This window comes from Stegostoma tigrinum, chromosome 7 (assembly GCF_030684315.1).
Source record: "Stegostoma tigrinum isolate sSteTig4 chromosome 7, sSteTig4.hap1, whole genome shotgun sequence".
Taxonomy (NCBI): Eukaryota; Metazoa; Chordata; class Chondrichthyes; order Orectolobiformes; family Stegostomatidae; genus Stegostoma; species Stegostoma tigrinum.
In genome coordinates, this window is record NC_081360.1 from 17,283,006 (window position 1) to 17,308,232 (window position 25,227).

Below are 25,227 nucleotides of genomic sequence, written 5' to 3' on the forward strand. Positions count from 1 at the left end.
AGGGAATTCAGCGACGGACCCCCCCGCGCTTCTTCCGCTCCTTCCTTTGTCTTCGCCCCGTGGGGGACATGCCAAGATGGCGTTGTTGCTCCGTGTCCTCTGTCTCCTCGTCGGCGTGGCTGCTCTCGGCGGCGGCCAAATGTACGGGGACGGGGGAGCTTTCAGTCCCGGGCAGACAGGCGGCAACGAGGCGTCGGTGGCTCAACAACGCAGGTAACGGACGGGGAGCAAAAATATCAAGAGGGGCGGTCAAAACGGAGAGGAGTAACAGTAATAACGGTCAGAAGAGACAGTAATACTCAACGGGATCAGCATTAATGGTGAGTGGTGACAGTAATACTCAACGGGATCAGCATTAACGGTGAGTGGTGACAGTAATACTCAACGGGGTCAGCAATAACGGTGAGTAGCGACAGTAATACACAACAGGGTCGACTATATCGGTGGGAACGGACGGGAACGCTCAACGGGGTCAGCAATAATGGTGAGTAGTGACAGTAATACTCAACGGGGTTGGCAACAACGGTGAGTAGTGACAGTAATACTCAGTGGTGTCGGCAATAACGGTGGGAACGGACGAGAACACTCATCGGGTTCGGCAATAACGGTGGGAACGGACGAGAATGCTCATCGGGGTCGGCGGGAACGGATGAGAACGCTCTTCGGGGTCAGCAATAACAGTGGGAACGGACGAGAATGCTCAATGGGGTCAGCAATAACAGTGGGAACGGACGAGAATGCTCAATGGGGTCAGCAATAACGGTGAGTCGTGACAGTAATACTCAATGGTGTTGGCAATAACGGTGGATAGTGACAGTAATACTCAACGGGGTCAGCAATAACAGTGAATAGTGACAGTAATACTCAACGGGGTTGGCAACAATGGTGAGTAGTGACAGTAATACTCAACGGGGTCGACAGTAATGGTGGGAACGGATGAGAACGCTCAACGGGGTCAGCAATAATGGTGGGAACGAATGAGAACGCTCACCGTGGTCAGTAATAACAGTGAGTAGTGACAGTAATACAAACAGGGTCGGCTATATCGGTGGCAACGGACGAGAACGCTCAACAGGGTCAGCAATAGCGGTGAGTATTGACAGTAATACTCAACGGGATCGGCAATAATGGTGGGAACGGACGAGAACGCTCAACGGGTTCAGCAATAACGGTGAGTAGTGACCGTAATACTCAATGGAACGGTGGGAACAGACGAGAATGCTCAACGGGGTCAGCAATAACAGTGAGTAGTGACAGTAATACTTAGTGGGGTCGGCAATAACGGTGGGAATGGACGGGAACGCTCAACGGGGTTAGCTATAACAGTGAGTAGTGACAGTAATACTCAACGGGGTCAGTTATATCAGTGGGAACGGACGGGAATGCTCAATGGGGTCAGCAATAACAGTGAGTAGTGACAATAATATTCAACGGGGTCGGCAATAACGGTAGGAACAGATGAGAACGCTCAATAGGATCAGCAATAATGGTGAGTAGTGACAGTAATGTTCAACGGGGTCAGCAATAACGGAATGGACAAGAACGCTCAACAGGGTCAGCAATAGCGGTGAGTAGTGACAGTAATGCTCAACAGGGTCAGCAATAATGGTGGTAATGGACAAGAATGCTTTTTGGTTACTTATAGGATAGTAGTCCACAGTGTAATTTTTCTTTCTAACGCTTGTGGGATATGGGTGTTGCGAAGTGGACCAGCACTTATTTTCTGTACCCAGGTGGTCAATCCACCTAATCTACACATTTTTGCACTGACAGGAAACTAGAGCACCCAGAAGAAAGTAACACAGACACAGTCACCCTAGGCTGGAATTGAACCCAGGTCCCTAGTGATATGAGGCAGCAGTGCTAATCAGTGAGCCACTGTACTGCTGTTGTGGGTTAGGGAATGGGGGAGGCAGTAGGGAGCAGCGATGGAGGTGATGGGAATGGTTGGAGAGAGGGTGAGGGGAGAGCAAGGAGTGAATAGAGATTAGGGAGAGCAAAAACTGGAAGGGACGGAGAGTGAGGTAAGCTGGACATGGAGAGTAAGTGGTGCGTGGAGGGCGGATGAAAAGAGGAGGGAGAAAGGGTGGAGCAAGGCAGCTAGGGAGAGAGGGGGCATTGGATGGTCAGGAGGGGCAAAACATTGAAGATAGAAGAGGGGGAAATGGGGGAGGCAAGGGCGAGATCACAAGTCTAGAGGCAATGTGAAGGTGAAATGGGACGATGGGGGGCCGGGGGGAGAGATGAGGGAGGCTGGGGCAAGGTGAGGGGGGAGGTGAGTGGGAGGCAGAGTTGGGGTTAGGGACAGAAGGAAGTGGGAGTCGGGTGAGGCCAGGGGGTAAGGAGAGAGGGAATTGGGGGGAAGATTGGTGTTCAAGGGGGAGGGGAAGGCTAGGGGTTTGAGAGGGGAAGCTGGAGTCAGAGAGGAAAGGTGAAGTTTGAGGGGGGGAAACAGGGAAAGGCAGATGGTGCACAACATCGGTGGCATAGCAAGGGAGAATCGGGGTAAGATGGGAGGCAGGAATGGGGAGTTGAGTCGGGGTGTTGAAGGGAATGGTCAAGTGAGGGGGATTAGGGAAGGGGTACAAGGAGACAGGAAAGAGAATATGGGGGAGGAAGGTGTGGGGAGGGAAGATGGGCAGAGAGCGGTTGAAGAATTTGGTGGATGAAGCTGATGGTGGTGATCTGGGGGAAGGCAACCCTGCTTGTGGTGGAGAGGGGAATGTTGGTGGTGAACAGAGGTAAGTGCTGATGTGGTGCATTCTGGGGAGTGGTGGGCTGGTGTTGAGTGTATTTCGAGAAGTGCAATAGTGTGGGAAAACAAGAGGAATGGTGAGGGTTGGGGTGGTTTGGACGAGTGGTTGGATAATTGCAGAATGGCGGAGTTGTGTGTCGCTTGGAGGAATATGGAGGTATCTGGCGGGTTACTGTAGGGAAGTGATAGTAGTATAGTTGGTGAGGATGGTGTGTAACTGTTGTCATGAGAATTCATGGGTCCTTATTTGATATTGAGAACTCCAAGGGAAATGTCTGTTCGACTTGTGCTGCCCCCTCTTTCAAATTAGTCTGTGGTATATGAATGTCATTGGCGGTGTCAAAATTTATTGGCCATCCCTAGGTGACCTTGATAACAAAATGTGTTGTTGGATGAACACAGCAGGCGAAGCAGCATCTCAGGAGCACAAAAGCTGACATTTTGGGCTTAGACCCTTCATCAGAGAGCTACAAGAGCGTTGCAGTGGGAGAGAGATTCCCTGAGATTGGACCAAAGGGAGGAGGGTAACTTCAGGTTTGGCATCCCTGGAAGAGGCTTTGCACTGAGGTTAAAATTGTGATCAGAGATAATGGGTACTGCAGTTGCTAGAGAATCCAAGATAACAAAGTGTGTAGCTGGATGAACACAGCAGGCCAAGCAGCATCTCAGGAGCACAAAAGCTGACGTTTCGGGCCTAGACCTTGCTGCTGGTAACCTATAGGAATTTTAAAAAGCAAACCATTGTAGATTCTCTCCTATTGGTGTGACAGAGCTAACAATGTGTGGGAAATTATAAGGTGAATGACTACGAGCCGAAAGGACAGTTCTCCTGGTTTGCTATTGGCAATAAAAATGGCAAAGGGTGCCAAAATGACAGGAGGAATATAATCAGTAGAAAATGAGGTGGGTTAAGCTCTGTTGTATTAAATGTTATGCATAATTCTATCAGACCCGCTGATGGCTACAAGACTTTATCATCAAAACTTTAACTGCCTTTACCTTGTCACACTGTAGTTACAGCTTCTAGAGATGATGCACTGCCATCACCAGTCGGAAGTGAAATTAAATTCTCACATCCTATTCTGTTACACCATTCTCATCACATTCAGCCCTAGTCCTCACCCACCCTTAGCTACTCTTTCCGGTACTGCAGAAATATAATCTATTACAATGCACTTTGTGACTCTTAATAACAGAGGACATAGAATATTTCTATGAAGTGCAATATTTTATATCCCTTTAGGTATTTATTATATGATGTGAATCCACCAGAGGGATTTAATCTTCGTCGAGATGTCTATCTCCGTATGGCGGGCTTAGTGGGCACCCTGCTGAAGAGTGAAGACTGGGTGCTGGTTCTTCCTCCCTGGGGGCATCTCTACCATTGGCAGAGCGAAGGTCTTAAACAAGTTCGAATCCCTTGGTCTTTATTCTTTGATGTGCCAAGCTTAAATAAGAACATTCCTGTCATTGAACACGAGCAGTTTATTGCAGGTACCTTTAATTATAACCTGCCTTTGGAAATTCTGATTACTCTGAACGTGCTAAGCATGGGACAAATGTAAAAGATGAACAGGAAGTATAATCTCATTTCAGTGAAAAGTTCTGCATTAGTCTGAGTCTGTTTTAATGTTTTATCCTGTATACAATTCTATTCTTGACGTTTTTGGTTCCTCTAAGTTCTTAAATAATGGCATTATCTGCATCTCAGTGCCTGTAATGTAGGAATGGGAGTGTTAGTTTTGCAGTTTCAGTATAATTTTATTTCATTGGCCTTTTTTATATCCCATCCACCATTCTGCTGTTCCCTTTTGATTTAGCCTAATTTTATTGCATGCTTGCGTATTTTTAATCTGTTTGATTAGTCTATATTTGCATTTGATTTAGGTTACATTACAAGTCAGCCTTTCTGGTTCTGGAATGAAAATACCATCGCTCTCCTCACAAACTAAAGTGCGGTCAAAACCGTAATACACTGAAACACCCCGATTGGGAGATGTTAAAATTCTTGGCTAAAGTGAAAGTGATGTGACTGTTTTGGGGTTACAGTGCTAGTCTGGGCACATGGCTGAAGAAAAGAGAAAGAATGAATTTACATAAAAATGAATCAGCCAGATCGTTCGTTCAGGAATGAAACCTGTTGCCCTGGTCTCTTCTAGCCTAAACCTAAGCCCATACCATGTCACTGCTTTTTGATGTCCTGTGATGTCACTCAGCTCACAGAAATGCCAACTATGGCTCTTAAATATAGCCTTATTAGAACAAATTTATAGACTCGTACATCATCAAAGGAGAGTTATTGCCCCTCATGCTTGTGCCTGTTCTTTGAAAGAGCTATCCAATTAGTCCCACTCTGTGTTGTTTCCCCACAGACCAGAATGTTTATCACTATTCATATATATAAATTATGTATATGTGAAAAAACCCTTTGAAAGTTACTGTAGCTATTTACATCTACCCTTTCAGGCATTACATTCCAAAGTATAACAACTAGTAGACTGGTGTTTGAAGTGAATGTTCCATTTACACTGAATACACTTTCGAAAGGAAACCAGATAAATACATGAGAGAAATTAAATAGAAAAGGCATTCTGAGAAGCTGAGCTGAGATGTGGAGTTCGAAGAGACTTGTACAAAGTATAAACATCGGTATAAATGTATTGGTCTATTTCGGTGCTCTGTATTCTTTCTAATTTGGTTGTCAACCATTTAAAAAAGCTAGCTGACTGGAAAAATATGAATTAAAGCATCACCTCATGACCATTGATTCATGGGTCCTGGCTCCATTCTCCAAACACCAACCCCATCAATCCATGATGCGATGAATCATAGAATAATACAGCATCAAAATGGGCCATTCAGCCTATTATACCTGTGGCACCTCCTTGAAACGGGTATCCTATTGATCTGTCAAACCTGCTCCCTGCTCAGTTGCCCTGAAAATGTTATCTTTTGAAAGGTACTGTTGATTCTGTTGTCACTGACTTTCACATTGCATTAAACGTTAATGATGTAGTGTTTGTTCAGTGTTGCTCTGTTTACAGATTCTCTTTCTCTCTTACTCAGAGTCTGGCGGTCCATTTATCCAGCAAATCTATGTTCTGCAGGGATATGCAGAAGGCTGGACAGAAGGGTATTGGGAGGAAAAGGTGGATGAGCAAATTTGTATTGAGGGTCTTCCCTACAGAAATGATGAGCAGGGATTTTACAGGTATTTGCAGAACTTGTTTACAATTCATATGAAAACTCAAGTAGAATGTACATTCTTTCTTTTCCCTTTTTTGGTATTGAGCAAGGCAGGAATCTGATGTTATGCTGCAACCTTGGAGTCCACTACATTTGTGTGACACAGCTTATAGAATTATGAAGCAGAGAAGGAAGCCGTTAAGTCTATTGTGCCTTTTCCAACTCTTTGAATAAGAAGAAAGTCCAATGTGGGTAATAAGCACAATTATTGAACTAACTATGAACAACAGATTAAGTTAATAGTGGCATTTGCTTTGTCTCACTGTTGGTTAAGTGAGCTTTTGTGTATAATCAAATAAATGAGATTTTTGTACACTGAACACCAGATCTTGAAGATTTATTGCACACAATGGATGGAATTATACATAAGCATATGGAGAGATAGTACTTGTAAACTAAATCCAAGACTTGTATTTGAGGATCTGAATGCATTACAGGTATAATCGCTCATCTTGCAGCCTCACTTCTTATATATTTGTCTTTTGCATTTTGCTTAACTTAGGTTTGTATAATACTAAAAGTACAACTGTGTAAGGAAAATGTAATTCAGTAATTCCCAGCCATACATTAATTTTAATGAGTTAGTTTTCCCATATGAAAACCAAAAGAACTGCGGATGCTGTAAATCAGGAACAAAAACAAAGTTGCTGGAAAAGCTCAGCAGGTCTGGCAGCATCTGTGAAGGAGAAATCAGAGTTAACATTTTGGGCCCAGTGACCCTTCAGAACTGAATTAGAACTATATATTTGTCTGCACTTTATCAAATAATTAAAGTTCTCTAAAATATGAATCCTTTTAACTCGGTTGACTGAAGTGATAAAACTTGTGTTTAAGGTGACCCATACAACACTAGTCCAGTGGTACTTTAAACTGATTTTAGCTTTTGTCTGTTGACAGAGAAGATTGATGGTTAGTATCATTAATACATAAAAATAAATCAATAGCAGTGTAACATTAGCAGTCTTCAGGACAGTCTGAGAAATCCTTATTTTTCACTGCTCCAGGAGTCCTGCAGGAATGTCTGTTGTAGCTCAGCCTTGTCCTGAGATAGATGAAAGGTTAGAAAACATTTCTGGAAGCAGCATGATACTTTTTAAATACAGGAAAAGCTTTACACAATTGTGAAAGGTGATTTTGATATCCCTTTCTCAGTTTGAGTGCAATGAGTGTAATCATTATCTGGCTTTAGATTTTTTTATGGATTCCTGCTTTCAGATGCTGAAATCTTTATCCAAAATCTGATATTACAGCTTAATATATAAATGTTTCCTTTGTGATCACTGGTTCAAGTGAAATTATGACAAAGAACTTCATAAACTTCTTTTGGAACTGGCTGAGAGTTTAAGTATAGATTTGTAACTTAAAATCTGCTACATTTGCTTGTTCTTTTGTTGATTCATAGTGACATGCCTTAGAGTCCAGTGCTGTTACTTTACAAACTTGGAGATCAGAAAGCACAAGCAGTGAGTTAATCAAAAGATGCAACTTTTACTATGTTTCTCAGATCCACTCCTACCCAGATTTGTTTTATGCATAATGTAACTTTTCGGTTCACAGGGAGTGTAGGTGTCTTGAAGTGAGTTACAGCCACTGAAATACTTTTGAAGCTTTTAGTGTCAGAATTGTGACAGCCCACTTACAGAAAGATAAAACAAGTAGCAATATGATGATGACCCTTTCCTTGTATGTGCTTAAATGGGTACTGATGGTTAACTGAACAACTAGCTTGATCCAATTTTTAGAAGTATTGTTATTGATGCCTATAAATAGTGGGAAGTGCGGTGTTTCTTGGTTAAAAGAGAGTGCTTTGGCATGGCTAAAAACATGGAGTTTCAAGGGGCGAGTGGTAATTAAGCTTAATTTCAGGGCTAATATTCAACATAAATTAGTTCTTTAAACTAGTAACTAAAAGTTGCTCTGGGTGTAGTTTTAGTCTCGGTTCTGAAACAGAAGTCAGCTGAATCACTGTTAGGCACAGATGGTTAATTGAACAGCTGGTTTGATCCAGTTCAGAAGTATTGCTTTTGGGGCCTATAAAAAGGAAGGAACATCAATGCTGCTTGGCTAAATGAGTGTGTTTTGGATTTGGGTTAAAAACAGGGAGTAGGTGAAGCTGAAACATTCAGTTTCCCGCTTAGTCTGACTTCAGGCAGTTCAGAAGGTGACACAGTCCCAACAGAAACAGCCAATTGGTAAGTGATACCTGCAAAGCATTTTCTTAGTTTTTAAAGCATAAAATATTAGCTCAAATACAGGGAGTGACTTTTAATTCGTTGTGGTACACATAGGTACCAACAGTATAGATGAGTTTGCCAATATTGTTTACAAAAGGGTGAGGATCTGAAAGCTGAATTAGGAAATGAATTAAAATGCAGGACCTCTGTGGATAACTCCTAGTGCCATGTGCTACCGAGAGCAGGAATAAAATCAGATGAATGTGTGGCTGGTAAAATGGTATACTAGGGAGTGGTTTAGGCTCTTGAAGCATTGAGACAGATTCTGGGGAAAGTGGCACATGCACAAGCCTTTCTGTTTGCTCCTTGGTAAAGCTGGGACAAATATCCTTGAGGGCACTTTTGTTAGTTCCATTGGTGAGTTTTTAAACTAGTATGGCAGGGGGATGGGAACCAAAGCTCATGCTTAGATGAGCCAGATTCAGATCTGGAAACAGGAGGAAGAACCATAGTTAGTAATGTCGTCAGCAACTCAAAGGCAAAAGAAACAAGGATTTAAAAGCATCTAGCTAAGAAATTAATGGGGCTGAACTGTTTATTACTTCAGAGCGAGAAGTATTACAAACAAGGCAGATGAACTAACAGCACAGATAGACACATGGCAGCATGATGCTGTTGCTATATTTGGAGACCGGGATAAAGAAGTAACAGAATTGGCAGCTCATTCTCTGTGGACATAGAGTTTTCAGGCAGCATTGAGTGGGTGACAAAGAGAGAGGGGGAGCAGTATTAGTTAAAGAATCAATTACAGTTGAGAAGGGATGATGTACTAAGCAGGTTAACAAATGAGGCTTTATAGGTAGAATTTAGGAAGGAAAAGAAGGGCAGTCATAATACTAGAGATATACTGCAGGGCCCCAAATAGCAGAAGAAAGAAGAACGGAAATGTAGACACATTTCTGCCTGTAGGAATAAGAGGGTGACAATAGTAGGAAACCTCAACTATCCCAATATCAACTGGGTTTCAAACAATATGAGGGGCACTGAGTGAAAAATGCATGTACTGTGTCTGTGAAATTTTGTTTACAATAATGTGACAAGACCGACAAGAAGAGATGCAATTCTGGATTTAATTTTGGGTAATAAAGATGACCAAGTGGGTAAAGATTTCATTAGATTTAGTCGTATTGTGGAAAAGGACAAGAGATAAATTAAGAATAAATGGGGGTGGGGGGGGTGGCAACAACTGGGAAATTTGCAGGTGACAAAAATGTGGCTGTGTGGTGGACAGTGTGGAGGATAGCTGTAAACTCCAAAATAATTTCGAAGGATTGGTGGAGTAAGCAGGAAAATGGCAGATGGAGTTCAACTCTGATAAGTGTGAGGTAATGCATTTTGGGGAGGTCAGACAGTCGAAGGGAAGACCTGATGAACGGGAGTATAATGAGGGTTAGATGAAGTGAGAGATCTTGGCGTGCAAATGCATTGGTCCCTAAAGAAAGCAGTACAGGTAGATAGGTTGCAAAGAAGGCATGTGGGATGTTGTCCTTTGTTGATAGACATTTAGAGTTTAAAATATAGTGATAAAGATTGTATTCGGACTGGCATGGAGTATTGTATGCTGTTTGGGTCACCACGCTACGGGAAGGATGTAATTGCTCTAGAGAGTGTGCAGGGAAGATTTGCAAGAATGTTGCCAGGCCTGGAGAATTACAGCTGTAAGGAGAGATTGGAGAGGTTGGAATTGTTTTCTTTGGAACATAGAAGGCTAAGGGGTGACATGATTGAGGTGTTCAAAATTGTGAGGGGTAGAGATAAATTAGACAGGAGTAACTGTTTCCCTTGGCAGATAGTTCAAAAACCCAGGGTCTGGGGTTTTTATGCAGGGGGTAATGGGTGACTGGAATTCACTGCCTGAATTTGTGGTGGAGGCAGACACCCTAAACCCTTTTAAAAATTACCTGGATCTGCACCTCAAAAGCTGCAAGCAGCAGGGCTATTAGATGTGAGCAGGAAGATGGGATTAGAAAGGGCATCCAGGTATGTCTTGGTTGGTATGAACAAGATGGGCTGAATGGCCACCTTCTGTGCTGTATCATTTCTGTTGTTCTGAAGTGCAGCCTTTCCAATGAGACATATAACCCAAGCCCTTGTCTGCTTGTAGGTGGAAGAAAAGGATCCCACAGCTCTATTTTGAAAAAAATGCGCGATGGGGGAATTCTCCCTGGTGTCCTGGCCTGTATATGTGTCTCAGCTAATATCACTAACGATATAGTCAGGGTGACATTGCTGCTTGTAGGAACAAGCTATGTATAAATTGTCTACTGCAGCTCCTACGTTACAACAGTGACTTCCAAAAGTGCTTCATGAATTGTAGAGTGCTTTGGGTCGTGAAAAAAAGGGCTGTAGAAATGCAAGCCTTTTTTTTTTCTTTCTATCTGATGTATAATGCAAAGCCAGTTATTTCAAACTAACCATGTTGACAAGGTCAGGATCTGTGAAATCAAACATAGTAGAGGAATTTGTGTAACTTTAAGTTGTATCACTAACCTCTGTTGCATTTCTTCCCTTTGTGACAGGGGTTGGTTTTGGGGTCATGAGGAGACAAGAGGCCTCAGTGTTGCCTGCATCTCTGTGCAAGGCTCAGCTTCCATCATGGTGCCGGTACTTCTGAAAAACACCACAGCACAGTGAGTGAGTGACCTGAACAGAGGGCTATAAAATGTATTTATTTTTGTGGGTACAGCCAGCAGTGACAGTCCATAATGGAAGCAAAGACACAAATAGAAAAAAGGATGTGGTACTGTAATCAGAACCTAAGGAGTCAAATAGACAGTTGCCAGGTAAGATCTCCAAAGTGTCATCCTTGGATTAGTCTCAGTGCCAGTGAGCACATGAATAAGAGTATAAGTCAGATGAGCATCTAGCTATAAAGTTGGTACATTCTTGGGACATTGGGACTTTGTCTAGGAGAGATGGGGCCAGAACTGAGATCCTTGGAGGGTATGTTGCTTGTGCCATTTGGGAGAGTGTACATAACAGGTGGCGTGAGTTCTTGTGAACTGTCTTCGAATGCAAGATGAAAAGCTTTGACAAAATTTATTTTCTTTTCAGCAAGACTCAAATATGATGTGGCTGTGTCACAGGGGCCAAAGATGGGACTTACACATGAAGGGAGGAGGCATGGCTATGGCTGAATTGTTAAATGAATACTCTGCAGCTGTCCTTATCAAGGAAGACAATGCTACTCAAGCTTTGGTCACTAAAAGGCTTCAAACTCTGTGGGGAAGTGGTATCGGATAGGCTGTTTATACTTAAAGTAGATAAGGCACTGGGACCAGATGAGAATAATCCAAGGATATAAGAAAATTGCAGATGCACTGGCAATAATTTTTCAGTTTTTGTTGGACCATTGGGTGGTTCATGAGTACTAGAGAACTGCACGTATTACGTCCCGTTCAAAAAAGGATGTAAGGATCAGCCAAACAATTATGTCTCAGTCAGATTATTTTTGGGAGTTGGAAAACTTCTAAAAACAATAATTTGGGACAAAATTAATAGGTCAAGGACAAAATGGGCCGCTCTATGACTCAGTGGTTAGCACTGCTGCCTCACAGCACCAAGGACCCAGTTTTGGTTCCACCCTTGGGGTGGGGGGGTGGAGGTGACTGTTTGGGTTGTTTCCACTGGGTTCTTTGGTTTGCTTCCAAAGTGCAAAGATGTGCAGGTTAGGTGGATTGGCCGTACAAAATTGCCCATAGTGTTCAGGGCTGTGCAGCCTAGGTGCATTAGCAATGGTAAATGCAGGGTTACAGGGATAGGCTTGGGTTGCATCATGGTGCCCCTTGGAAGGGCAGTGTTGACTTGATGGGCCAAATGGCCCCTCAGCACTGTAGGGCTTCAGAAAAATAAGGGTTAATGAGATTAAGCATGGATTTCTTAAGGGAAAGACTTGGACATTTTGAAGAGGTAACCGGTGTCGGTGAAGGTAATGTTTTCGTATGCAGATTTCTAGAGTGCATTTGACACGGTGCAGCACTGTAGACTTGGGTGCTATGTAAGCATTCCTTGAATAAAAGGGGAAAAAATATAGATTGTTATGGACTAAATCAGACTTGGTCAAAATATTTCAAAAAGGTAGCCTAGACCCTAACTTTTTTTTTTAAGTCTTTTTGAAGAGATGACAATGAACATTGAAGAAAGCAGAGTAGGATACATCTGTATGGACATCAGCAAGGCGTTCAACAAAGTTCCTCATGGTAGACTGGATAGCAAGGTTAGATGGCATGGAATCCAGAGGATGTTAGCCAATTGGATACAAAATTGGCAGGAAGGTAGGAGCCAGAGGGTGTTGGTGGAGTTTCGTTTATCGGACTAGAAGCTTGTGACCAGAAGGGTGCTACAAGAATCAGTGCTGGGTCCACTGCTTTTTGTTTTTCTGTAAATGATTTGATTGTGAACATGGGAGGTATGGTTGGTAAGTTTGCAGATGACTCCACTACAGATGTATTGGAGAGTGAAGGTGATTAGCTCAGTACAGCAGAATCTTGGTTAGATGGGCCAGTGAGTCAAGGAGTGGCCGATGAGTTTAATTTAGATGAACATGAAGTGTTGCATTTTGGAACGACCGCTCAGGGCAGGACTTGTACACTTAATGGTAGGCTGAGTTGGACTGTAGGGTCTCTTTGTTCCTTTTAACTCAATGACTTACGTGGCAGATGATGATCAATCTGAAGTAGAGTCAGGCAATATATTTTTGTAGCAAGAACAGGGAGAGGCAGTATATAGAGGCTGTTGTGATATGATAATAATGTCCCTACCTCTGCACTAGGAGGCTCGCGTACAAGTCCCACCTGCTCCTGAAGTGAGAGATAACGGTTATAAACAAGTTGATCAGAAAATCATCTGGAGAGACAATACAAAATGAAGGGTAAAGGAACAGAGTGTATTTGCTTAAGTAATTAAAAGTGTATGACCAATAGAGATCAGTTAATAAAACATATGGCTTTTATATTGAATTTGTATAAAACATATTAGTTTGGTATCAGCTGGAGTGTTGTATCCGGTTTGGGGTGTCACAGTTTAGGAAGGATGTGAAGGCATCGGGGTGAATACAAAACAGGTGTACAAGAATGGTTTGAGGGATGAGGAGGAATTTCAATTGTAAAAGTAGATTGGAGAAGCTGTGATTGTGGGACTGTTCTCTTGGAAGAGAGAAGGCTGAGAGGAAATGTAATTTGTCCAGACCACTCATGATTTTGAATACTTCAGAGTAACTTAGGAAAAATGTTCCCATTCAGGAAAAGGTAAAGATCAAGAAAGCATAAAATAATACATGGAGAATCTTTTTGATACAGTGTGTGTTAGGGTCTAGAATTCACTGCCTGAGAGTATGACAGAGGCATTCAAAAGGGAATTAGATGATTATTTGAAAATGGAACAATATGCAAGGTTATGGGGGAAGGCAGGAGCATGGCACTAGGTCAGACGCTCATTGAGAGAGCTGACGGATGTACTGTGGACTGACTTGTGTCCTTCTGATTCTGTAATGTCGAATGTTGGATGTGCTTCTGTGATCAAATAACACAATGGTTCAGCAAGTGCTAAGAATTACATGAACATCAAATAAGATCCTCACCGGGGCTGATAAGTTGGCTGATGTATATTTGTTGGAGAGTACGCATATTCGCTGACAGTAACCTATCCTCTATAGGAAGAAGCATGGAGTATAATATATCTCTGGACCATTCTCCATTGGAATTCATTCACCAGTCAAGGTCAACTTGTCAATCATTCTGCCCACTTTTCCCATGCAAAATAAATTGTTGGCACCTTTGAAATTTGGCATTCTTGCTCCTAGACCTGAGAAAATGCAAGACAAAAAGCTCTGACAGCATGTCCTTTTCAGCAATTTTAGAGTTATTTATGGTAGTTCCTTTCCTGAAGTACATTCTTAGTGGAGTGCAGGCATGGTGGAATGTGACCAATTTCTTCAAACTCCCAAGTCTAACAGACAGCTGTCACTTTTTAACTTTGGCTACGTCCATTTGCTTGGTGTCATCTCCTTTGCCTTCGAGTAGCGTTCCAACATATCTTCCATGGTTAAATCTTTTTGTTATTAGCTATTACGATGCAGGTGTCACGGGCAAGACTAGCATTTATTGTCAATTTCTAAATGCATCTTGAACTAAGTGCCTTGCTAGGCTGTTTCAGAACACACTTCAAATGAGAGCAGTTATCCACCCCTGAAGGACATCAGTCAACCAGATGGGTTTTCAGTCATTTTCATTTGAGTATTGTTAATGAAACTAGCATTTTATTTCTGATTTATTTAAATTATTTAAATTTTATTCACCAGTTGCTATGCTGGAACCAAAACGGAAAAGCTGGAAAGCTCAGCAGGTCTGGTTGCATCCATGGTGAGAAATCAGAGTTAATGTTTCACATCAAGTGACCCTTCCTCAGAACTGAAGGTAGCTAGGATAATGTTAGGTTTTTTTATGCAGAAAGTAGGACCTGTTTAGCTTTCTTCATTTCTACCATCTTCCGTGTTAGTACCCTTGTCATTCTTCTGAATTCCCTATGATTTTTTTCAATGTACCGTTTGAGTTCTTTCTCCACTGTTTAAATTAAAACTGCTACTGTAACTCAGTCTTTCATTGGCCCTCAAAAGTGCAGCCCCTCAATATGTTCTCCAACATCTCCATCTAAAGGCCAATAAATTATCGTTTCCCGATCTGCTGACTCTCCTATATGTAAATTGCCTGGCACTGTTCCTACATCAATGTTGACTGTATTTCAGAAGTCCTTTATTGACTCTGAACACTTTGGGATGTCCTGAGTTTGTGAAAGGTGCTATATGAATGCAAATCCATTCTTTAGATCATAAATATTGTATTAGTCTTGGCCTGATGTACCTACCTGTGCTGTAGGGAGCACGAGAAATCCAAAATCTTGTCATTTAGGATTTTACTCCATGTAGAAGGATTCCTGACCAGATATCTGATTATATTCTAGGTCTGTAATGTTAGACAGAGCAGAAAACCTCCTTCATGACCATTATGCAGGCAAAAGTTACTGGGATGTGAGTATTGAATTGATGTGGATGAAATTTGGAGATTTAGCCACACGGTCCAGAAAAGAGACTTTTATCCTATGATTTTTAGGAATAGAAGATTTCTATGCTTCCTTCTCACCTATCACTTAACACTTTGTTTGAATTATACAGTATCTGTGTAAGTCAGACATATAGTCACTGTAACAATTTCTGATTGCTGTCCAATTCTTGCCTCTTTCTCCTTGGTTTCCTTTGCTCCGCCATTAGAAGACTTGCCTTCGGGTAAGGTTTGGACTTCCCTTCCATTACCTTTTTAGCTGAAAACTTTTTAAAAACTTCATAATACTTCGTGTCATAATGTCAAATTTTGTTTAACATTACTCCTGTGAAGTGCTATGTAGATGTAAGGTACTGATACTGCTTCTGTACAGTTCCTCAAGCGTTGGTCCATGATTCATCCTGCTAAGATTTTTGAGACAGTCTCAGATCACGCCAGAGATCTCCATGTGATTTTTCGATTCAAGAATCCAGCAACAACATTTTACTGTGTTGTATCTTGTAATAAATATGTTTAGCTAATCAGTTAGTTATATCTGATTGTGTTTGTATGGGATCTTGCTGTGCATGGCTGCCACACTTCCACATACTTCTCCTCTTTCAGAAACCGTGAGATAGTGATTGTTGTTGTAAAGCACAAATATTCTATACTTTTGTTTTCAAACAGGCTCGGAGAAGCATGGTGTTTGCCAAATATCTACGAATGGCTGGTGATGAATTCAGGGCAACATATTTAAACTCTACAGATGAACTTGACAAAACTGTTTACAATGAGGACTGGACAAGGATGAAGGTTAGCTGCAAACACAATTAAATGTTGCAGAAAATTGCCTGACTTGAAGGAGCTACAAAAACTTGGCACAGGGCACACAATGGGTTTGAACAATGTCCTTTTACCTGTGGGATGAAAGGGATGATCAGTTCTTCCCAAGCCAAGAAGAATCTGGTATTCTGGCCCATATTTATACCTTCAGTGACTGCTGTTTTTCTGTTTGTTTAGCTTACTATGCATGCAACTGTGCAAGGGAAATGTCTGTCTCAAGCTTGATTGAGTTTTTGAGGAAGTAACCAAGAAAACTGATGAGGGCAGAGCAGTAGACGTTGTTTACTTGGACTTTAGTACAGCCTTTGACAAGATTCTACATGGTAGACTTCTTGATAAAAGGTGAGCTTGCCAGTTGGAGACAAAATTGGATTAGTGGCACAAGACAGTTATGGTGGAAGGTCATTTTTTTGAACTAAAGGCCTTTGACCAGTGGTGTTCCACAGTGATGCTGGGTCCACTTTTGTAATTTATGTAAATCATTTACATGAGAATATAGAAGGCGTGGTTGGTAAGTTTGCAGATGACAAAAATTGGTGGTGTAGTGGACAGTGAGGAAGGTTACCTTAGATTACAAAGAGATCTTGATCAATTGAGTCCCTGGGCTGAAGAGAGGCAGGTGGAGTTTAACTTGGATGAATGTGAGGTATTGCATTTTGGTGGAACAAACAAGGGCAAGACTTGTACTATTAAAAGTTCAGCCTTGAGCAGTGTGGTGTAGACCAGAGTGACCTGGAGATTCAGGTACGTAATTCTTTTAGGGTTGCTTCACATGTACACAGGGTAGTTAAGAAAGCATTTAGCACACTTGCCTTCATTGCTCAGACCTTTGAATATTGGAGTTGGACTGTCATGTTGAGGTTGTATATGGCATTGATGAGGCCTGTTCTGGTGTACTGTATCCAGTTCTGGTTGGCCAGTTACAGGAAATATATTATCATGTTGTAAACAGTTCAGAAGAAATTTGCCAGGATGTTGCTGGAAATGGAGGGCTTGAGACTTTCTTCACTGGAGCATAGGAGGTTGAGGGATATAGAATAATGGTAAATGTTACATGTTTTTTGCCTAGGGTGGAGGATTTTAAGACCATGGGGCATATTTTTAAGGTGAGAGGAGAAAAACTTGAGGGGCAACTTTTTTTCAAACACAGTGGTTCATGTGTGAGTACTGTTGAAAGTTTGGAGGGATATGGCCCAAGTGCAAGCAGGACTAGTTTAGATTGGGATTATGGTTGGATCAAAGGGTCTGTTTCCATGCTGTATGACTCTACCGCCACTTTTCTACATTGCAAGTATTTTGGGAGATTGTGAAAGTCAGCAAATTTGTTTTTAGAGCATCGTAATTATGAACTACAGAGGGCATCGCCTCAAAATAAAGGGAAGCAGATGTAGGATTGAGGTCAGGAGGGACTTCTTCACCCAAAGGGTTGTGAATCTGTGGAATTCCCTGCACAGTGAAGCAATTGAAGCTACCTCATTGAATGTGTTTCAGGCAAGGCCAGATAAATTTTTGAACAGTAGAGGAATTAAGGGTTATGGTAAGTGGAGCCGAGTCTCAGAGATCAGCCATGATCTTGTTAAAGGGCCGGGCAGGCTCGAGGGGCCAGATGGCCTACTCCTGCTCCTAGTTGTTATGAGTCTTATGGTTCGTAGTGCTAGGCTACGCATTCACCACATCTAATCTTAACTCTTATATTTGTTGCAGGTAAAGTTGGGCACTGCCAGGGGTGGCCCATACTTGGGTGTGCATTTGCGGAGAAAGGACTTTATTTGGGGCCATAGAGAGGATATCCCCAGCATTAAAGGAACAGCTGAGAAGATTAACAACCTTATGAAAGAGCTGAAATTAAACAAGGTGTTTGTGGCTACTGACGCTGATGAGGATGGTAATAATCCTGGTGTAGTCTGTTACCATTGATAGTGCATTCCTAGGCAAGGAGCTCTTATGGACTTCTCCAGGCTGCTGGTGTCCAACACCAACCGTGATGGTGCCAACCTCAATCCCATCGTGTCTTGGGTTCATTTTGGGCACCGTTCTGTTTTTGTTTTATATCAGCCAGCATGTACCCGCCCAGTGATGTGACAGAGATCTAATTCTGCCAAATCATCAATGTCAATTTCATACCCTTCAGGAAGGAAAGAGATTTTAAAAAAAACACAGATGGGCTGCCTTACTTTGGAGGAACAGTAGGAAGCCAGTTAGGTCATGGTTGACTTCTTTCCTTGCTCCATTTGCACGCACTTTGGTCCCATATCCCTGAATAACATTACATTTTTGTTGGGTACCAGTCTCAATTTTGAAAATTTCAGATAGACCTGGCCTTTTCCATGAAATGCCTTGCTCCTATTCGAAGGTTTTTCTCCCGTGTTTTGGATGTTTCCTACTAGAAAAAGTAACTAATCTCAATATCTACTTGTTTAATCATCTCAAAAGCCTGCAATACTCCACTTCCTAGCAATTCCAGAGCAGCAATGTTGAAAACCAGGCCAGACAGCAAATGCTAATGATCAAAGGAAGTGTTTGATGTTTCTGTGCCAGGCCAGTTTTTGATGGTATCACAGACAAAAACACACATTCCTGGAAAAACCCAGAAGGTCTGGCAGCATCAGAACTGAAGGGAAATGTTAACTCTGATTTCTCTCCAAAGATGTTGCCAAACTTGCTGAGTTTTTCCAGTGCTTTCTGATTTCCAGCATCCATAGTTCTTAGTTTCAGACCTGATACCATTTTAAAAAAAAACTCATTTATAACTCCTGTAAACTTTATCAGGGAGCATTCAACTGAAAATGCATGAATTGGAGTGCAGAAAATGTTTGTAAATTGCAAAGCCTTTACAAAATAGTGCCAAATGTAAGGAAGTTTAATATCAATGAAAAGGGAATGGATTTTCATGTAAAGCTGTGCATTCCGTTTCTTCAATTATCTTACGTCTTTTTCCTTTAGAGGTGAATGAGCTGAAACGCCTTCTTCCAAACATGCTACGATTTGAACCGACTCAGGAGGAACTACAGTTGTACAAGGATGGAGGTGTTGCAATCATTGACCAGTGGATCTGTGCCCATGCCAGGTAGAGGCACTAGCTGCCCAACTAGAACATGTCAATTAGCACAATGCTGTGCCTACTGACTGGCTCAGCATCAGATTGTCCCTCAGGAAACTCTGAATAAAGAAAGGGCCCCATTAAAATGGGAAGCTAAAAATCCTGTCACAGCCAATGGAAGTCACTGGTAATAATGTTGCAAAAACACACACAATGTTTAGTCCTGTTCGCGACGACTCAGATATCAAAGCAGTCTGTGTACAAATGCAACAAGATCTGGACAATATCCAGACTTGGGCTGACATGTGGCAAGTAACATTTGTGCTACACAAATGCCCCCCAGTATCAACATGCTGGGAGTTGTCAGTGATCAGAAACTCAACTGAACTTGGCTCATAAATACAGTGGCTGCAAGAGCAAGCCAGAGGCTAGGAGTATTGTGGCAAGTAACTCATGGCTCTAAAAGGCTCTGGTCTGACCACATTTAGAGTATTGCAAGCAACTTTGGGCCCTATACCTCAAGAAGGATGTCCTGGCCCTAGACCGGGTCCAGAGGAGGGTCATGAGAATGATTTTAGGAATGAAAGGCTTATGTGAGAAATGCTTAAGGACTCTGAGTCCATAATCAGTGGCATTTAGAAGAATGGGGAGGGGGGTGGTGAATATAATTGAAACTTAGAGAATACTGAATGGTCAGGACAGAATGGATGTTGGGAAGATATTTTTATTAGCAGGAGAGACTAGGGCTCAAGGGCACAGCCTGAGTAAAGGAAAGACCATTCAGAACAGAGATGAGTAGAAGCTTCTACAGCCATCGTGGAGGCCAGGTCATTGAATATTTAAGAGAGAGAGAGAGAGGTAGATTCTTGATTGTCAAGGGGATCAGGTTGAGAAATCAGCCTCTATTGAATAGCACAGCAGACTTGTTAGGCCAAATGGCTTAATTTCTGCTGCTGTGTCTTATGGTCTTAGTTCCTGACTCCCGAAAGCCTGTCCACCATGTACAAGGCATAAGCCAGGAACGTGATGGAATACTCCCTGCTTGCCTAGATGAGTGCAGCCCCAACAACCTTCAAGCTGGACATCATCCAGGCCAAAGCAAACCCACTCCACAAGCATCTACTCCCTCCACTGCTAATGCTCAGTAGCAGCAGTGTACGCTATCTACAAGATTCACTGCAAAAATTCACCAAAGATCCTCAGACAACATCTTCCAAACCCAAGAGTATTTAAGTCTAGAAGGACAAGGGCGGCAGATATGAGAACACTACCACATTCAAGTGCACAACTTACCATCCTGACTTGGAAATATATCGTCATTCCTTTACTGTCACAGAGTTGAAATCCTAGAACTACCTCCTTAATGGCATTTTGGGTCAAGCCGCAGCAGATGGATTTCAGTGGTTCAAGAATGCAGCTCACCACCACCTTCTCAAGTGCAACAAATGCTGGCTAGCCAGCAACACCCACATCCCACAAAATGAATAAAGAAAATAAAATACACTTATCTGTAGTGTGCATAAATATTGGCCTGGACACTCCAGAAGAAAGGAAAGAGCACAAAGTGGCTTCAAATAACGTCACTCACAGCAATTCCAAAGATGATGACTTTCCATCCATGCACAGCCACTGGAAAGCTCTGTGAGAATAATACTTGGCAATATCCTGGAGGCTGTTCAGCTTGTGACACGTTGAACAATTACAACATATAAAAGGCAATAGGAAGGGTTTAGAGGGATATGGACCAGAAACTATTGGTGTGGACAAGTTGGACCAAAGGGTCTGTTTCTGGGTTCTACGACCTACTTGCCACAATCAGGTTCTGGGGCTGGATGTTGTAGCTGAGCGCTTTATGGATTCTGGATTTCAGCTATAGCCACAATGCACTAGTTTATGTTAATAGAGTAGTGAGAGAGGAAGAGCTCAGTAAAAGAAAACCCTGTAAGTTACAGTTATAATTCTTTATAAAGGACTCACTATAGATTCTTAAGCACAGTATGTATACCTGCTCTTTTACCAAGTTATACAATTGGTCCCATACGCCTGAATTTTTTTCCCCAAGTATTTATCAATTTCTTGTTCACCCCTGTTTTAGCAGTGAATTCCAAAGCATAATAATGTGCTTCATAAAGAAATTTCTCCAAACCTGATCTCTCGTTCTTCAGATTACTTGGTAAACTAGTGCACGTAAATTTAAGGATGCATAGCTAATCATCTGCTTTTCTTGAAGGTATTTCATTGGAACATCAGTGTCAACATTCTCATTCCGTATCCACGAGGAGAGAGAGATTTTGGGCTTTGATCCCAAAACCACCTACAACAGGTTCTGTGGTGATGCAGAAATGGAATGCGAGCAGCCAACACATTGGAAGATTGTATACTGAATAGCATGGACTCTCTTTGCCAGAGGAATTGACCCACATTGAGTGACATCAGGGAGTCAAAATCACACTTTACAAGAAGGCCTTATCTACGATTCAACCACTTCTTTTACATTTACAGCTTCCAAATCATTTTATGAGTCAAGGAAGGAAGTGTCCCAAAGCCAAGTTTTCCCAGCAGGAACCACTGTTGGGTAAAGATAATGAAGTTGTCTTCCCTCAGTGGCTCCTAATAGGAGCGTGAATGGACAAACGCGAGATAATTTCTTAAAGTAGCATGACATTTTACTGCTCATGCTCCCACAGAGCGGAAAGTCAACACAGGTCTAAGAGGCAGCTTTATCATCCCTCTCTTGCTGCTGTCTGGACCTGTTTCAAGAACAGTACTATTGCCAAGGTTTAATTTCTGCCAGTTTAATTTTTTCCTGTGGCAAGTCTTCAGCATTGGTAATTACAACTTGTACATACAAAAGACATGTTTTACAAATGTAAACTTGGCCCCTCAGTATTAGAATCAAAGAGACTACCTGCTGAATGTAATTGGTGGGTAGTGCAATCAATGAAAATGACTAAGTATCTGCTCTGGGTTCACCAGAGCCTGCAAGTCTTTTGGTGCCTAATAAATTGAATTTCAGGTTCTCCAATTCAGACAGAGGTCATTCATTGAGTTGTAATCTAATGCTTCTGCATTTTTTTTGTTTCACGTTCCCTGAAGCTGAAGTTTCAATTTTGTTTCATTCAGTTCTGCAGTGTTTGTGAAATACAAATATTTGAGCCAAGAACTACTCCAAATAAATGTGTGTCACGTTCCAAAAATGGGTTCAATCATTAGTTCATCCAGTTTTATTTTAACTGAAGTACAACCTACGAATGCTGTGTTTGACTTAATATTCTGCATTAGAAGGCAAGACTGGCTATAATCCAGACTCCTGGATGAGTCAAAGTGACAGTAACCTCAGTGTGGATGTGCCAAAGCACACAAACAGTTGCCTACTGTGGCCCTGACAGTCTCCCAGAAAGAACTGCAACACTGATCTGGTGAAATCTACTTCACAGGACTCACCTAGTCTACAAGACTTCTCAAACACTTAAGTATGTTATACTTGCATTCTATAAATTGTGGGATATTATATACAATTTATGTCATAGAATATAGATTTACAGTGCTCTGTTATTTGGAGTTTTATTTTGATGAACTGTATTCATTTGTAGGAGACAAAATGTTGCATGGAAAGCATTATATTGACGGGTGTGTATTTTGTTTATTTTTTAAAAAAAACTATTAAAATACTGCTCCCAGAATATTTAAACCCACTGGTCCACGTGTTGAATACCACTGTTCACTTGGCTGCTTTTGGACTCCAATATTTAGTTTCACCTCATTTTTAGTACATTTTGTCACAGGTAAGATAGTTTGCCTTTTCTCCCATTTTCTTGTAAGTTATAACATTTCCAAGTGGAGACTTGATTCTCCATCTGTCTCGTTTCCCTCTTGCTCAGTTATCACTTCAAGCCCCAACCTCTCATTATTTTGGAACTCAGCGTCAAATTCATTGAGAGCAATCACGTCAAGAACTGAAGCTCTTTGTGCTTTTGAACCTCTACTGGAATTATTTCCCAAACTTTCTCTGCACATTGTGACATGAATGGTCAGAGCAGCCTGCTGTTCTGACTCTTAATATAATCACTGACTGTTGAAACTGATTTCAGTTATTATTTCTAAAATAAGAAAGCTAGAACTGGTAACATTAAAGTTCACAATTCATTCTTTTTCCTTCCCTAATATACAATGATTTAATATCTGTTTGCATTTCTTTGTACATAAAGATTTTTAGCAAGTTTGTATTCATCTGTTGCTGGATGGCTGGTTTCAGTTAGGCCTATCCATAACTGGCAGATTCTCCCACAGTAAGTGAAGGTGGAGTTGCTGCTGGGAACTAATGAATCTATCCTTTGCCTCCTATTTTCTCATTCAAGCTTACTCTTTGAATCTTGAGGGTGTGCATTGCATCTCCAGACATCACAAGCAATAGCCTATGCTTCCTGGCAAAGGGTGATGTGACACATATGAAGGTGTTATTGAAACATTTTTGTGTGGGGTCGTCTGTTCTGTTTACCAGTGGTCAGCTCCATTCTGGAATGAGATTTTCTATGTCTGAGACGGTCTGTTGCCTGAGATTGAAAAGACTTCTCTCAGTCCAGAAGCTTAAGCAAACTCCCTCTGTAAGGTCTTATGTTGCATGTTGCAGCATTATGCTGAAGAAGATAGTGAATAAGGTCAGGGCCAGTGCACATCCCTGCATCACATTTGGAAGGGACGAGAGAGGTTACTGTTGTACTTAACATATAAATGAGGAACAGATGTAGAGCCATGGGTCCTTCTTGCCTGCCTGACCTGTTGGTACTGATTTCCATGAAACTTCTTCAGCGTGGCCAGGAATCTGGTGGGCATCCAGACTCAGCATTTTCCCAAGTCCTTCACTGCCCACGGTGTTGAATGTCTTAGTGAGATCTTCACAAGCAATACACAGCAACCTTACTTTGCTCATGGTAATTTGTTCTCAGGCATGTATAACACCATGTTTGTAGCACCTTGGTTCGTTCTGAAATTTCTCTGTGGGGTTTTCTTCCACAATGGTAAGCATGAACTTATTCTAGCCAGGACCTTATCTGTGATAGCTGCTGCTTTTTCTCCTTTGATTTTATAAATGGCTTCGGCAAGGTCTTTGGAAGACATGGAATATCTCATGAAGACAGGTTGGTAGGGTAGAGCCATGATGCTGCAAGACTTAGAATGCAATGCATCCTTTGCTCTTTGGTTGAAGCAAGTTATGGTTTCCTCCAGAATTGAACTCTCATCCAGTTTTTTTTGACATGCTGTTGTTGAATGTGGTTGATAGTAGTATTAGGCAGTGTGCTGGAGGTGGTTTCCAAGTGTTCTGACCAATGATCCAGGACTAACTTCCTGTTGGTGTGTAGTGTCTTGCCATTGGTGCCCCTAGAGTGTCTGTGCATCCTATATGCTGCTCAGATTTTTAATGCTTCACAGAATCTTATTATATTGCCAGTATCATTGCAGAGTTGACATTTTCCTGCAATATAAAAGTAGGGAGCACGTTGTGCAAGCAAATGTCCATTATCGCAATCACAATTCATTCATTCTGTGTAATACCTCAGTGTTAACTGTATTTAAGCCTCTCTGGGATGTTGAAAGCCGGCTGCCTGGACCAAAGGAAGAATCCACTTAAGTGTATGGTCCCGTGGTTTGGAACCCAAATCTGTGCACAGTTGGCCTAAAATGTGAGCCATGCTGCCACAAGGAACCTTGAGTATACCACGATAATAAAGTGTGAAGCTGGATGAACACAGCAGGCCAAGCAGCATCTCAGGAGCACAAAAGCTGACGTTTCGGGCCTCTCTGATGAAGGGTCTAGGCCCGAAATGTCAGCTTTTGTGCTCCTGAGATGCTGCTTGACCTGCTGTGTTCATCCAGCTTCACACTTTGTTATCTTGGATTCTCCAGCATCTGCAGTTCCTACTATCACTTTATTATACCACTGTTATTTCACAGCCAGTGCTTCCACTACCCACTCTGGTTTGACCTTGACCACACCAGCATTGCAACCCCCTTGCCCATTTTCAGATCTTATCCAATTTAACCAGCCTACCCTTCAAAGCAGATGCACAGGAATAG

The 25,227-nt window shown here is 42.0% G+C and overlaps 1 protein-coding gene across 3 annotated transcripts; it reads left to right on the forward strand.

Annotated features, from left to right (window-relative positions):
• pofut2 (protein O-fucosyltransferase 2) lies at positions 1-22,807 on the forward strand. 3 transcript variants are annotated; one of them, XM_059647064.1, is made up of 9 exons: positions 1-213; positions 3,999-4,249; positions 5,822-5,966; positions 10,755-10,865; positions 14,534-14,594; positions 15,957-16,082; positions 17,817-17,997; positions 19,056-19,179; positions 21,383-22,807. In XM_059647064.1, exons 1-9 carry the CDS (start codon positions 77-79, stop codon positions 21,534-21,536), a joined length of 1,290 nt encoding a protein of 429 aa, XP_059503047.1. In that variant the 5' UTR covers positions 1-76; the 3' UTR covers positions 21,537-22,807. The 3 variants fall into 3 exon arrangements, with proteins under 3 accessions (XP_059503047.1, XP_059503048.1, XP_048390967.1); XM_048535010.2 differs by lacking the exon at positions 14,534-14,594 and adding an exon at positions 15,193-15,259 and having other exon boundaries at positions 5-213; XM_059647065.1 differs by lacking the exons at positions 10,755-10,865; positions 14,534-14,594 and adding an exon at positions 15,193-15,259 and having other exon boundaries at positions 3-213.
• The last annotated feature ends 2,420 nt before the right edge of the window (positions 22,808-25,227 follow it).